This window comes from Acyrthosiphon pisum, chromosome A3 (assembly GCF_005508785.2).
Source record: "Acyrthosiphon pisum isolate AL4f chromosome A3, pea_aphid_22Mar2018_4r6ur, whole genome shotgun sequence".
In the NCBI taxonomy this organism is placed as follows: Eukaryota; Metazoa; Arthropoda; class Insecta; order Hemiptera; family Aphididae; genus Acyrthosiphon; species Acyrthosiphon pisum.
Window position 1 is genome coordinate 7,265,706 of NC_042496.1, and position 15,298 is coordinate 7,281,003.

The window sequence follows — 15,298 nt, forward strand, 5'->3', positions numbered from 1 at the left end:
TATTTATTTAATTGCGTAGTCTTATATTAAATTTTGCAATAAAACTATTGTGAAAAAATGTTAAGTTTATATTATATATTATGTTATGTAACAATGACACGTGATTGAGCGTTAGGCTAGGTGAAAATAAAACAAAATAATTCAAATTGGACTTCGTCCAAAACGTAATTAAAACACAAAAAAACTCGAAGCACTTCAAAAGCCGTTATTTGTGTATGGCAACGGCAAGTGCTAAGACTAGTGCGACTACTATATTACGTTCAACTTAGTGCATCATATATTTTTAAATGAAACCTTCTTGGGACTGTGTCTTGAATATTGGCCTAGTTTTTAGTTTTACGATATTTTCGTACACATGGCCCATAGTGTTTTTTCTTTTTATCATAGCTCTTATAATTTTTCAAATTTCACAAATACAATGGGAACATAATTTGATCTTATCAGGTACCTAATTTTTTGTCAGACTTAACTATAATTTAATTTTTGGATGTTAGCTACCTATATGATTTAAACCGTTATTAGAAATATATTTAATATATTTAGAATATAATTCTTTAATTCTGGTTTATGATGTAAAATTACAATACATATTCACATGAATACATGACATGATATTTGATTTGTTATAGGTGAATTGTCTTCTGTGAATGAACAAGAACCATCAGGAAACTTACTCGGGGACATTATACCTATCAGAGCCCAGATAATTTAGATGCCAAAAAAGGCATTGCTAAAGTCACTACAGTGACAACAGCTATCGGCAAAGATACTGGTCCCCAAATTACAGAAATAACCGAAGAGCTCAGTGAGAACGATCATGTTGACGGAAATAAAGTAGTAAAAAGAAGTCGAACCAATGACAAATTTGAAAATATCCAGAAGAGGTTTAGCCAAGAAAGTTTTAGTCAAGATAGCAGGCGTTCGTCCAAAGAATTAAATGGACATGAAAAATCTGAAGTATCGCCACAATCCACTCCAAGATCAAGCTTGGTGCGCGGAGATTCAATCAAGGCGCTTCAACATAAATTTCAACAAGCCACTGGTAATTTACTATCTATTGTGTGTATCTTATAGTGATATTAATTCAACTTAGGTTACAAGTTACTGTAACAAATTTACTTTTTAAGTACAGTCGAACTTGGTTAACTTGAACTTTTTTAACTCCAAATCATCGATCTTTTTGCCGGTCCTTAGAATTTTCTATTATGGTATTATCTGTAGACAACTTGAACTTTTTGGACGGTCCCTTCAAACTTGAGTTAACCATGTCCAACTGTAAATTGATTGTAAATTAATTACATTTTATTATAAGTAATTTATATGTAATTTAAGTTACTTTTTTGTAATGTAAATGAAAATTTTTTCTAATTTCATGTTTTTGATTGTCATTACTCGTATTAACAATATAATTATTAAGAGGAGGACACTACACAGGCATTTGTTGTCTCCGTAACATACAACATTTAGGCTCAGCAGATCAAGTTTAGCTTTGTTAGTTTAAAAATTAGGGTGAATCGACCTATCACAAAATTGAATGGTAAGTACATTATTTGTGTTTCTAGGTGGGTTTTTAAAAGTAATTCAGTTTTTATAAGGATTTTTAATTTACATTATATTATATAGATACGCAAAACTTGCTAAAATATTGAACTTTCGTAAAAAACCCACATGCAAACACAGATGATCTTCTTACCATCAACTTTCATATATCTGAATTATTAAGATCAATTCACTCTAATTTTTAAATTAATGAAGCTAAAGTGATCTGCTGAGCTTAAATTTGGTATCTTACGCACTTGTAAGACGGAGACAACATATTACTGTATAGCGCGTCCTCTTAATAACTCTGGTAACATTTTTGAAAAAAAAAAAATAAAATAAAAAGTTATCTTAATTCTAATAAAGTTGCTTTTTCCACTCAAAAACATTATACCTTAACTAAAGAAAAAAAAAATTACTTGAGAATGATTTAATTACAATTTTGAAAGGTAATTCATAATGTAATTTAATTACCAAAAAAAAGTAACTTCCCAATATTCTACTATTAAGTATAATGTATATAGGACATAGGAACCAAGTTACTGTAGGCTGTAATGTTTTCTTTGATTAATTAATAATTGTTTATGGTACTTTTTTAATTTTTAGTTCTTAAAAATATTGTATATAGTTTTAATATTTTTATCACTCTAATCCTTCTTTATTATTCTGTGGTTATTCAATTGATAGATATTGTCTCTATCTATATAGAATAATGTCATATTTTCATAATGAAGTAGTACAGTTTCATGTCTATTTTGGTTTTTGATCTCCTGTAAAATGTATAAAATATTATTTAGTATCAGCTTTAAATCTTTTATTAGACATTCAAATATTGATACATTGTAAATTATAATAATTAGAAACATAATTGTTTTATAAATTAAAAATTATAATATGATAGACTATATTTGGACGTTTGGCTACCAGAATTTATTATTAATACAATTATAGTAAAGAATAAACTTTCTAAAAAATATTAAAACATAGGAAACATTTATGATTTTAATAAAAACTAAAAAAAAAACTTATTATATTAAAATTTTTTGAAGTAATTTTTTCTAGTGGTAAAAAATACTATTATGCTTTAGTGCTTTAATGCTTTAAAGTAAATGATGAATGTAAACCTAACTTACAAACTCTTTTATATTTCAGTTTCATCTAGTTTGAAACAGAACAAAACGGCTAAATCTGATGTGTCTAGTAACTCACGACAAGTTGAAGAAAAAACAGTAACTACCAAAGTGAATACAACAAAAAACAGTGGAACTGCTACCTCCTTCCTTGACAATAATTCAAGAGTGACTGGTGTACAAGATGTTTTAACCAGAATGCGAAATGCCGATCTAGGTAAACAATGATTAATAAAATTAAATATAAAGTATATATAACAATATAAAATATTAATATGATATGATATAATATATTGTATTGATTAGTGATTACTTAGAAAATGTCTGTGCTAATTTGAAATTATTTTTGTCAAATATTATAGTTGTAGAAAGTGGTGATACCTATGAAGACATTGAAGCCCGTGCGTTACTTAACAAATTTTTAGGCGCCTCAGTCATCCTTCATGGAATGGAACAAGGAAACAAATCTCCTGCTTCAATTAACACTACTAGTAGCGCTGCGCTTGTTAACCAAGTTGAAAAACAAAGAGCACAGGTACAACTATAATATATACACACTATAATACATAAATTATAATGTAAAATTTAAACAAAAACGTAATAACATCAAAATTGGGGCATTGTTTGATACTATTTACTTGTTGTTAAATATTCATATATTTCTGTATAAGTTATAAATACCTAAAAATAATATTCTACTAATAATTGAATTTCTAACTTATCCAATAGGTACTAATGTACTATATATTATTGATATTTTTTAGCACATTAAGAAACGAATTGGTACTTACACATTATTATTTATTATTATTCATACAACTACACATTAGTATAAACAGTGACAAATTGGCTAAAAATGTTGGTTTAAAAATTAAACATATTAGGTATCTGATATTACCCGTATGACTATACAGACTAATACCAAACTTGGTAATAGATATCAGAGCAAAACTAGAACACAATAGTTGGTGAGTCGACAGCATAGTCAGCTGCAAGTTATAAATATTTTATATAATATTATCATAAGAAATGTACGTGTAACAAAAGTTAGAACGCAAATACATTGTGGGAAGTGGGAAATAAATATTTAGATCTTTTTGATAGAAAAATAAATATATTTTCTGAAAAGTTTTGAGTACAATTATTGTTTTTGTTATCTTGACAGCTTATTAGTTTTTACTTCTTAATACATTTTCAATTTCAGTTTTAGTAGGTATTAATATCAAATTAATAATTGTAAATAAATTTCATAAATTTAATATAATTTATTTTGTATTTTTGCATCCAATAAGTATAAAAAATTTGGCTGAATAGTTTGCGGTTTTTTATGTATGTAATACTATAAAAAAAAATCTTATTTTATGGTATTTATATGTCAGAAAAACATTTAACGGTTGTGTTGATAGTCATTACACAATCTTAGTATTTTACAAATGTTAAAAATAGCTTCATCTTCCATATTTTGTCTTAATGTTATTGTTATTTGTAACTTTAAACTAATTATTTAATATAGGTAATAAAAATTGTCTATCTTAAAATTGAATTAGCTTACAAAAATGTTCATAATATTTATCCAGTATATATATTATATACTTTAAAAAATTTACTCTTTTCAATTTAAGATAATTACTTTACAATTTATACATAATAAATAAATTACTAGGTATTTAAATTATCAGTTTAAGGAGTAATAAAAAATTCTTTTTATATGGTTCCCTGTACATACTTTGTGAGTATTTGTTTGTGCTTATTTATTCTGTCATAACTTTAAAATTGGATCTATTTGTGACAATGTTAGTTGATAATATTATATTAGGTAATAGGTGGTTACTTTGAATATTTTACCAAAGTAGGTACCCATATCCTTCTGATAAAGTATATTTTACAACCAAGACACAACATGTTTATTTATATTGATATAAAAATTTAAAACAATGCACATGTTTTTGTTTTTGTTAGCTTCTTAGTTTACTTAGTTATATATACTTATAATATAATCATAGTGTTTTAAATATAAAAATTGATGATTAGGATAAACGTACAAAGTAGAACAAAACATTTAGGTACCTATACTAGGTGCGTATATGGCTATATATAGGCAAACAATGAAGTATGAATTATATATATTTAAATTTTTACTATATATATATAATGTATGTATTATAAATTTATAAATACGGAGAATATTAATTGAATTGCTTTGTGTTTGTCTACGGCGTTAACGCGCCATGGCGCTTATTTGTTTCCCCTGCCTGGTCGCGACGACGTTTTCGGGCATTTGCAGTGTATATTTCGTTTTAAACAATAAACGATCTTATAAGGAATGAGCCACCTGTCCGTTATTTGGACGTCGTTCGCGAATCGCAATAAATAAGTAAAGACGAAATATGTTGAAAAAAAAAAATCGACGTCTTTGTTCAGACGCACGTTTACCGAACATAATACAACGGTCAATAATAGTATTACTACTCTACTAACAGTTAATTTCCCTACCCGTTGGACAACGCATTTTGGCTTTGCGCGTTTCACGACGAAAATAATATTTGAAGGCAAATCCTATTTTGGTCAGCGCGGTGGTTCACTCGACGTCGAATGCTCCGTTGGCCACGCAGTTCAGTTTATACTTGGCTACACGCGCAACTATTTCTGTGTATATTGAGTGTGTCCGTGTCGCTGACAAAAATCGTTTTTAATTTTTTTCTCAGTTAGACAATAAGTGAAAAATTCTTGCTTTATCATATTTCTCACGTTAGATTTTTATTTTTGCGTTCGGTAAGTACCCACGTACAAGTGAGTGCAGTCCGACTAGTTGGTTCGCCTTCAATCAATCGATTTTTATTGTTTTACGTTTTATAGTTATCGCTTACCGGCGTAGGTTATAACCCACCATAATATAGGTACATAATAATAGAGTACTTACTACGACGTTTGGCAGATCGAGTATTTTGTAATATAGGTAATGAATTAATAGTTAATAAAAGTTAAAATTAATACAGATGATATGTGATAATAATGAAATATACGATTTTAAGTTGAAAGATAGACAGGTAGGTCATAGAGGTATATCTATTCCAAAACCTTGCCAGGAATACGAATCGGGCGAACGCGTTTTGTTTTGCAGTCTGGTCTGTTCTCAAAATGTTAATATTTCCACCCTAAATCTAAATTCAACACATTTAAGGGTTTTCGTTTTCGTTATTTGTACATATTTCCAATGGGCAGTTGTGGATATAACTCACGGAAAACCCCAAAATCTTTGGTTCCATGAATATTATTAAGGCAATGTTTGGCCGTGTCCCAACAAATAAAACATGTTGCCAACTATTTTTACAAGTGAATTCATAAATTTGTATTTATGCGTATTGTACACGAGGGTCCTTATTTAGATTGACACCTGTTAACTCAATATTGACCGGTTAAATAGAACGAAGCCTATTGTGTGTACACAATAATACATAATAATAGCATAATATGAACATAACACTATTTGCCATTCGTTTTTTTTGTAGAAATCTCCTGTGATTAGGAAGAACCTAAACGAACAAGAACTCGATAATATTTGGGACGAAAAACAATTACAAATTTTGGTTAGTATCATTATTGAATCATTGTAAAGATAATTGACTTGTACGTTTGTTAAACAAATGTTTAATTATTTAGTTGGAATCTTGCCCAGACTACGATCAAAGGAAAAAAATCAGAGCCAGGTTAAGGCAAATCATGGCAGAACATAAAGGTAAAAAACTGCATTACAATTAATTTAATTACCAAATTGTCCCATGTTAAATTAGTAATAATTTAAATCATATCTTTACAATTATATAATTATTTTATTTACCTAATAAAATATAATTTATGTAATAATATATTAATACGTAATATGTATATTGTATTTACGAAAAAGGACATTTTTATAAAAAATATTTTAAAGTCAAAATGAATAACATCATATTGGACATATTATAATCATTTTTTTTATCACTACAATAAAATATAATTTAACTTTAAGGTATCCAAAACTTAGATTGAACAATTTTAAAAAGATAATAATGGTGTTAGATACTTTCCCACTTAATTTTTGTTGTTGTTATTATTAGAATTAGATTTGTTTTTCATAACTGCCAAAAATATAATTGCTCAAAATACCTTTGTTATTTAATTGTATACCATGCACCTAGGTATAAATGTATAATATAGATGAATTTATTACAAGATCAACATAAAATAAATTATTAAAGTATAATTAAGTAAAATCGTTGGAATACCAAATATTCATATAGATAATAACATGTTACTGTGAATAAACGTCTTATAAACGTGTAATATTGTTAGGTAGGTATTATATTTATATATACGACCAAAATCTTACGTAAACAAGTATGTCATCTCATTTATAAACTTTGTAGAACGATGTCGTCGTATAAGCTGCATTAATATGTATAAATGTATACTGTACATATATTTGTATACTATTTTCTATTATATATTCTTAATCGCCTACTATATTTTTTTAAAAACAAATTCCACTGGAATTCTGAGATTAGATTCTGGCATCATTTCATTTTGTAACTTAAATTCGGCATAGAGTTGATATTTTTATGTTGGCATTAGCTGTTAGGTATATAAAACCAGGACATTTGAAATATTATATTTACGTTATAATATATTGTATTATTAACTATTTCGACGGTTGTTGGTTTTTTGATTGTACAGTATACTTTATAGCAGATACCTACTATACAGTAATATACACCTTAGTTTTTTTGTTTTGATAATGGCGGATGATGTAGGTATATTATTCATAATTAATGTAATTTCAGCGTGTACGGACGTCGTCGCCCTGGCTGGCCTAACAGATAACACCACGAGCAACGGAAAAAACGGTGAGTTATTGAAGCCTATGTGTAATTTAAATGTAAAACCTATCGCAACCGCGGTCGATGACTCGGGTACTGAGTCGGGCGAGGAAGTTAACCAAAAGATATTGGTGCAAGTGCAAGGGGCCTTGGCCAATCTAGAGAGCGCGTTGCCGGCCCTGGACCCCCTCAGGCGTTCGTCCGTTGTCGAACTGCTGACGAAACTGCAGACCAGCCTCAAGTTGTCGTCCGCCGACCAGACCGGAAAACCGACGCCGCCGCCCCGGAAGTGCTGGAACCGGAAGACCGCGGGGCGGCAGGACCGACACACAGTCGGCGTATCGTCCGAGGAGTTGCAGGACGCCAGGCGATGGCTGGAAGAGAACGGATACGGCGGAACCGGGACGCATGCATCCTCGACACCCGCGGCGGCGTCCGCACGCAACACGCCGCGGAGCTATGAAGTTGCCGCCCCAAAGACGTTCAGGCCAGTTAAGTTCGTGCCGCCGCCGCCTAAGCGCACTAATCACTTAGCCGAGGACTGCGTCATACCGGAACCGTCGAGACACGCGCTGCAGAACTGCAACTCGTTCGCGTGTCCGCCGGCACAGCACGTAATAGTCGAAGACTTGGACTGCAAGAGACGTAAAACTTCCACCACGACGACTATATCGATTCGTGATTCGTCCGACTCGTCTGCGGGTGGGTCATCGTCGTCGTCTTCTTCCGGTGACGACGACGACGACGAAGAAGGCAGATCTGTTTCATCGGCACAGCGGTTGCTACAGTTCGCGTCCAACGATCATTGCCGCAAGTTACGGGTGCAGGGAAAGCGCGTGAAACTGAAACGCGGTGCGGCCGGTGAGCGGGAACGTTCTTCCGGAGACGACGATGAATACCGTCCGCGGCGCGTCCCGCATGTCAAGGAACCGCCGCCCGCGACTACTTCTGGCGGCGGTGTGCCCTTGTTCGAACCTAAAACGGCCAACGATAAGAAATACTTAGCCCTGTTGCGGCACCAGGCCGAGACGGACGAGAAAGCAGCCACAGCGTCGGCTTACAACCCATTGCAGGGCAAACTACAGGGCAACTGGGGCAATCGTTTTGGTCGGATAAAGACGACATTCGAAAGGAGGATTGGCGACGGTGCGACGACCACCGCGTCGGCCGCAGTGTCGCCAAACAAGAACGTAGCGAAAACTTTCTGGCACGACATTTGCAAATGTCCATCGGATGACAGCATCAATTATTACCGATCGAAGAAGATTGCTTCGTTTAAGCCTAACGCCGCCACCGACCAGTGGGCGGGACAGAACCGTGGGTTTTCGCACGGCGCCCGGTCCGCGTTCAAGCCGGTTCAGCAGCAGCAACAACAACAACTTAAACAGCAACAACAGCAGTTCGCACCACTGAAGCCGGTCCCGAAAATAGAGACGTCGTTATTAGAGCCGCCCCGAACAGTCGCTTACCCGAAACGTCTGCCATTGTATAACAGTTCGGTAACCACGGCCCACAGGCCGTTCGTGTACTCAGACGCGTCCGACGAGCCGGTGAGTCCTCCCTCCCCGTATTACGAGTGCGTTCCGCAGCCGGCCACTGTGGTCAGTCGGGTCATGGGCAGCCCACAGACGGCCACTTTAGTCAAGAGCAAGCAAAGATCCGACCATGTTGGTGGCGGCCCGACTCAGTTATATACGTCGCCGTCGTTAAAAACGATATCGGCGCCGGTCCGCCAACCTGTGCCAGCAGCACCGTCGGTAAAAGCGATTTCGGCACATCACAAAAGTCAGCCTTCTACCGCGCCCAAACCGCCGACTAGGAGCCCGCGGGTGGTGACACAACAGCGGTCACCCACCACCTCACCGGTGCGCATGCCGTCCGTCCTGCAAAAGTCCGAGTCCTGGCACCAGATGATCGTAGGCCAGAGCAGAGCGGCCGCCCGGTCACCGCTCCCCCACATACCCGCAGCCACACCGGTCAGACACGCGTCCGCCCCGTACGAGGGTTTCATGCAGTGCAAACGGGAGATCGCACAGAAGCAAAGCATTGTCCGGCAACACTTGCTTTCCGCCACCGAGTCCTCGTCCGCGAGCAGACGCACGTCCCCGAAAGTGGTGAAGCTCAACGACGACATTGACAAAGTGGATGACACGTTTGAAAGCCTTTTCAAAGAGGCCACCAGACCGTCCAAATAGCGCCGGCCAGTCGTTTCTAATATGCGATCGTCTTTCACTGTACCAGTCTGCCCCCCCCCCCAACACCCCCAAACACAATATATTATTATAATGTCTATAAATTTTATTATTTTTTTTCGTGATATATTTTGCATTTCATTTTTATTCTATATGTTATATATATATTATACGATAATTATTATTTTATACAGCATGATGCGTGCACTGTAGGTGTATAATATTATGTTTGCGCATTTTTTTCTAGTCACAACAATAATACTATGTCATTACGTTATATGTATTTAATATTCTAAACTATGTTTCCTAATCGCGTATATCGTTTAACATGTATTTCTTTAATATATTATATACTTACATATATATATATATATATATATACATATTACATCACTGCATTTTGAGGATATCCGAGGAGCGAGTGGATAACATTATATCGAAGAGTGTCTATTCATCTGTAACAATTCTTCGTGTCTCTATGTGCGCACTGCGTTGAACACCAATAAGTACGTTCTTGTGTTCGTGTCGTTTTGCGTGTGTGTTTTTCAAACAAAAAAGTATTCGCATGAAACAATAACAATAGTATCCGAACTTTTCTACTTTACGGGACACCCTTTTTTTTTTTGGGGGGGGGGGCCGCCAGTGATGGCCGCGTTGCCACTCGCTCGCTGCGCTGCGCTTGGACAAAAAAATCGAAAATATCCCTCGACTTGGTATGCAACACCACCTCAAGTTGGTCACAGGGTAACCGCCGTACTTATATCATTTTCCATACTGTTTATATACTAATTTTGAAGTGTCGTACAACTTCGAAACCATGTCCGTGCGCCAAATTCTGACTTCATCATCGTTTTTAGTGTATTTAACTACATCGGTTTCAAAAAGAAAAATTGCAAAAAAAAAGGTTTCCCGTAAAGTAGAAATATACCCAGGGCAGTATATTATAGTGATTGCTCTTTTGTGCGATAAATAATAATAATAAATATAATGCTCTCGTAAAAGTCGTGTGATCATAATGATTTACCATCATAACATTACCCATATTATGTATGTGTTGTTGAATCCGCTCGCTCGATTGTCTCCTAGTGTGTATATTATGGCCGATTGCAGCGTAATGACGACTGCAGCTTTTTACTATCACAAATACCGCCGCATGTTTTCTTCTTGTTTTTATAATATTTTGTATTAAAACTATATTTAAGCATTTAACTATACTAATAATAATATTTTTAATTCACCCTATGGTCTGACGACCGAACGTTTGATGATTTTTTTTTTTTTTGTTATTGTGCTAGTTTTATAAATTTGAATTATATTTGAGATAAATAATATATAATATATTAATATGTACACGTGTATACGTATGCACAATTTTCAGCATTGTACAATATTGTTCAGCATTTGTGTGCGATGTTAAATTGTACTTAATTGCTTTCTAAAATTGCTTTGTTTACTTTTGTTTTAGAAGTTACCGAGTCGAATTCGACGACCGTGTCCAGCAAAACCGGAACTGGATCGTATGTAAAAACTGAAGGTAGGATAACAATCAATTTAATTGTTTTATTGAATGTTAGTATATAAAATCCTTTTGATTTTTAGTGCATACTAGGACAACAACTTCTAGTAACCGTCTGACTAAAGGTAAATGGGGGTTTTTGTTTTTATTGATTTATAGAGCTTTCATCGAATCGTGTAAATACTAATTTAAAACTTCTATGTTTACAGCAAATAGCGTTAGTTCTTCACCGTTTGCCAAGTTCCAGCAACTCGAACGCCAGAACTCGGCTCCAAAGTAAGTAATTTGAATTATATCGCAGTTAAATATTAAGATTAATTGTATAGAAAACTCTTCGAACCCCACCTATCGGATTATTATTATTTCAAATACTAACATTGAACTAAACGTAACTTGATTTATTGAATATATACATAGAAAGACTGATATAAATATTGATATACTTTCTAGCTTCATAATAATAATATTACATGTTCTTGATTACTTTATTTAACTCTAATTTGGTTCTGGTTGTTGGATAAAAATTGTAATTTCATGTGGGAAATTGGTATATTTAATCTTAAAAACAACGTCTCATAATATTATTTTTAAAAATAAAAATAAAATTATTACTATGAGTTATGAATAAATGCTAATTAAAAGTCATACTTAAACGATGTTGTGCAATATTTTACTTTCAATAATTGGTTGTACCTATTGGTTCACATTCCATATAATTGTATGTAGGTTACATGTTTAATTGTACGTGATATTAATTTTTGTAATATTATGGGAAACAATAATACTTTTTTCAAAAATTATAAATTAAAAAAATAAAAGAGATCACATTAAAATATATTTTGTTATTGTTGATGTTTGTTATACAAATTATATTGTGTATAGTGTATCCTTTCGACTGTTTCTTACCTAGTAGGTAGGTAGTAATAGGTACCTAGGTACCTATCAATATCAAAATCATAATGCAGGCTAGGCCATAATATTATTTTTATAAAACTACGTAGTTTTTTTTTATAGAATATTATATAAAATGTTCTATGTTAACTTCGGCATGTCATGCTTGAATGAATTTTCTACAATAACATATAATAATATAATGGTAACGTATTCGGGGCGTTTTGCTTATAGCTCACAAACGCGTCCTTGCTATAAATTCACCGACCCCGCCTTGGCGCGGAGCGCTTCGTCAATCAAAGATCGCCTACTCAACTGGGTTAAAGCTCAGACGAAGGAATATAAGGTATACATTTTTGTTGTTTTCGTTTTATCAGTTTAGGCCGCGTGTGCCTAATATATTATCATAATAATATTTTGTACTACTATGTATAATACACATATATCATGCAGTGTACAACGTATGACGTCACGACGGTGTATATTTGTATATTATATGTACTTATGCAGTATGCACTGTATACGAATAATAATATATTATTATAGTATCTAAGACATAACAGAAAATAATAAACATCGCAGCATTAGTGATAATTAGTAGTATATACCTATATAATATAATATTATTAATATTGCATGATATTTTAATATCCTAAGCCTATAACAATTAGTAACAATTTTACGCGTCAACGCATATGGCTTTATTATCAATTAATATTGGATAAATTATAAATATTAGGTATACATATTTTTATTGTTTTAACGACGCATGTACATGTACATTTGCAAATTAATCGTTTTTTATTTCATATTAATATAATCGTTTATTTTTTTTTTTGTTAGTTTTGCCTATATATTTTATTAACCACGCTGTTTGGGACCTCATACGACTTAACAAAATACGCAGTGCCTCCTATATAATATTTTAACCATCGTAATTCTATATTATATTTTAAGCTTCGCAATTGATATTTTGTATGATTAAGTTCGCGTTTTCCAACCAATATTGTCATTAGATGCGTTGTGTTTAACGCGACAGTGTACTAAATATATTTTTCTGTGTTTCATGTTTTCCACGACGTTTAGAACCTCCAAGTAACAAATTTCTCGACGTGTTGGAGTGATGGTCTTGCGTTCTGCGCCCTCATCCACCATTTTTACCCGGAAGCATTCGACTACGATAAACTAACACCCGAAAAGCGAAGAGAAAACTTCGAAATTGCATTCAAAGTAGCCGAGTGAGTAGCATTATTTTTGTACAACTATATAACAACATATTATTAAAGTTATATATACCTATACCGGACATTTGCACGGTATGATTGTGTTTTTCTGTAACGTATACCTATTTTTACTTTTACAATGATCAGTAGGTACATTGCATTTTCTGTGAACGATAATGGCGAAGATAAAAGATCCAAAGATTTCGATTTGTCCTATAGGTAAGGCTCTACATATAATGGGCATGCTATGCCACCATTTTGCGACTCATTTATCAATGATGAAATGATAAAATGAAGGGGGGAAAATTCATATTCACAGAACATTTTTAGTCGCAAAATGGCGGCGTAGCATACCTAGTATCTATAGTGCCCTACTATAGGTATATTGGCTACATTATATATTTATTATTATATTATAATTCATTATATCTATTGGCTATCTGGAATGATAAAGCTTCAATATTATAGTTCTCTGCGACCAAAGTTTTCAGTAAGACGTGGAATACAAATATTCAATCATGCAAGCTGTCTAAACAATATGTAGGGTAGGTACCTATATAGTGGTATACCCATCAGGCGCCTCCCCGAAGACGTCCCTGATACCCATATGGGTTACACTATGCGTCCCCGAAGACGTCCCTGATACCCATATGGGTTACACTATGCGTCCCCGAAGACGCCTCTGATACCCATACGGGTTAGGTACACTATATACCTACATTATACCGTATATAATATCATCACCTGGTCGCTTACTCTCCATAATACGGACACAATAATATTATGCTTCCTTATCCATTTAATTTACTGGACAGTATTAATTTAGACTTTGTTTGCTTCTCAGGGACGAAGCCGGTATCGCACCGCTTTTGGACGTCGAAGACATGGTCGTCATGCGGAAACCCGACTGGAAGTGCGTGTTCACGTATGTGCAGACGTTCTACCGGCGGTTCCACAACGACCCACGATCCGTCAAACCTTCGTACTTCGAATGATTACAACGCCTCCTGTTTAATCATGCAGCTACATTTTTGAATGCAGTTCGCTAAAAATTATTACTATTTTATTGTTTTTACTTGAATTTATTTTGTTAAAGAAAAATCTATCATAAATCGTCTCGTACCCCTTTATATACTTGGTTAATTCGTCCACTCGATTGATCAACAAGTGTAGGAACGATTCGTACCTATATAATATTTATATGTGTTACATGTTACATTTTTATTATTTTTTTTTTTGCTGTACATTATTGTACCTACCGATCTAAAATAGTGGGTTTGATTTTCGACTCTACCTACATATTTTAAATATTTGGTAGATTACTAACTACTTAGTAATTTAGTATATTATGTATTGTTTTTTTACTCATATCCTCCCCACTAATTTTACAATAATAAATTACTCCTGCCAGTAATATTTCCACGATTGCTCCGGTTAAACGCTAAAAATGATGAATGAGGCCTGTAGGTGATATTTTATTTTATCATAGTTTAAATAATTAAGTTATTATTATAATAATAGACAATAATATATAATATATTTATATGTATAGTGTATACTCGAGCGTCGTTACAACAATACTATAATATAATATTATTTTTAAATTTAAATCTCTTCCCTCTCCCTGTTATATTTTATGCGAACCACAAGGCGACTTGGTCAAGGTCTTAAAAAACTAAATCAGTTGATTAATTAGGTAATATACCTATTCATATTATTTTCATCACCCTTTCAAATAATTCAGTATGTTGTTAGGATAATTTAAACATCCGATTTCGGCGTTGTCCAAAATATGATAATTAAAATAATATATTTTATTGCCCACTCAACAATGCCGTAAAAAAAAAAATGATAATAATATTTAGTATTGTCTTAGTTAAAATGGCCATCGTGTACCTACATATATTTGTATACATATAATAATGTGCCTACATGAAATAAATATTATTAT

The 15,298-nt window shown here is 33.5% G+C and overlaps 2 protein-coding genes across 3 annotated transcripts in view; both read left to right on the top strand.

The window, feature by feature from the left end:
- Window positions 1-716, top strand: part of LOC103307628 (MATH and LRR domain-containing protein PFE0570w) — a 35,705-nt gene extending 34,989 nt beyond the window's left edge. For both annotated transcript variants that reach the window (XM_029491097.1, XM_029491098.1), the window contains exon 10: window positions 630-716. In XM_029491097.1, the coding sequence (XP_029346957.1) occupies window positions 630-712 (83 nt within the window). In that variant the 3' untranslated portion in view covers window positions 713-716. The remainder of the gene's footprint in view (window positions 1-629) is intronic.
- LOC100167534 (smoothelin) lies at window positions 713-15,044 on the top strand. The gene is made up of 12 exons (XM_029491099.1): window positions 713-1,042; window positions 2,692-2,886; window positions 3,032-3,204; window positions 6,179-6,256; window positions 6,330-6,405; window positions 7,490-7,552; window positions 11,183-11,251; window positions 11,317-11,358; window positions 11,443-11,509; window positions 12,359-12,470; window positions 13,211-13,362; window positions 14,192-15,044. The coding sequence occupies exons 2-12, from the start codon at window positions 2,868-2,870 to the stop codon at window positions 14,340-14,342; spliced, it is 1,002 nt and encodes a 333-aa protein (XP_029346959.1). The 5' UTR covers window positions 713-1,042; window positions 2,692-2,867; the 3' UTR covers window positions 14,343-15,044.
- Window positions 15,045-15,298: the final 254 nt, after the last annotated feature.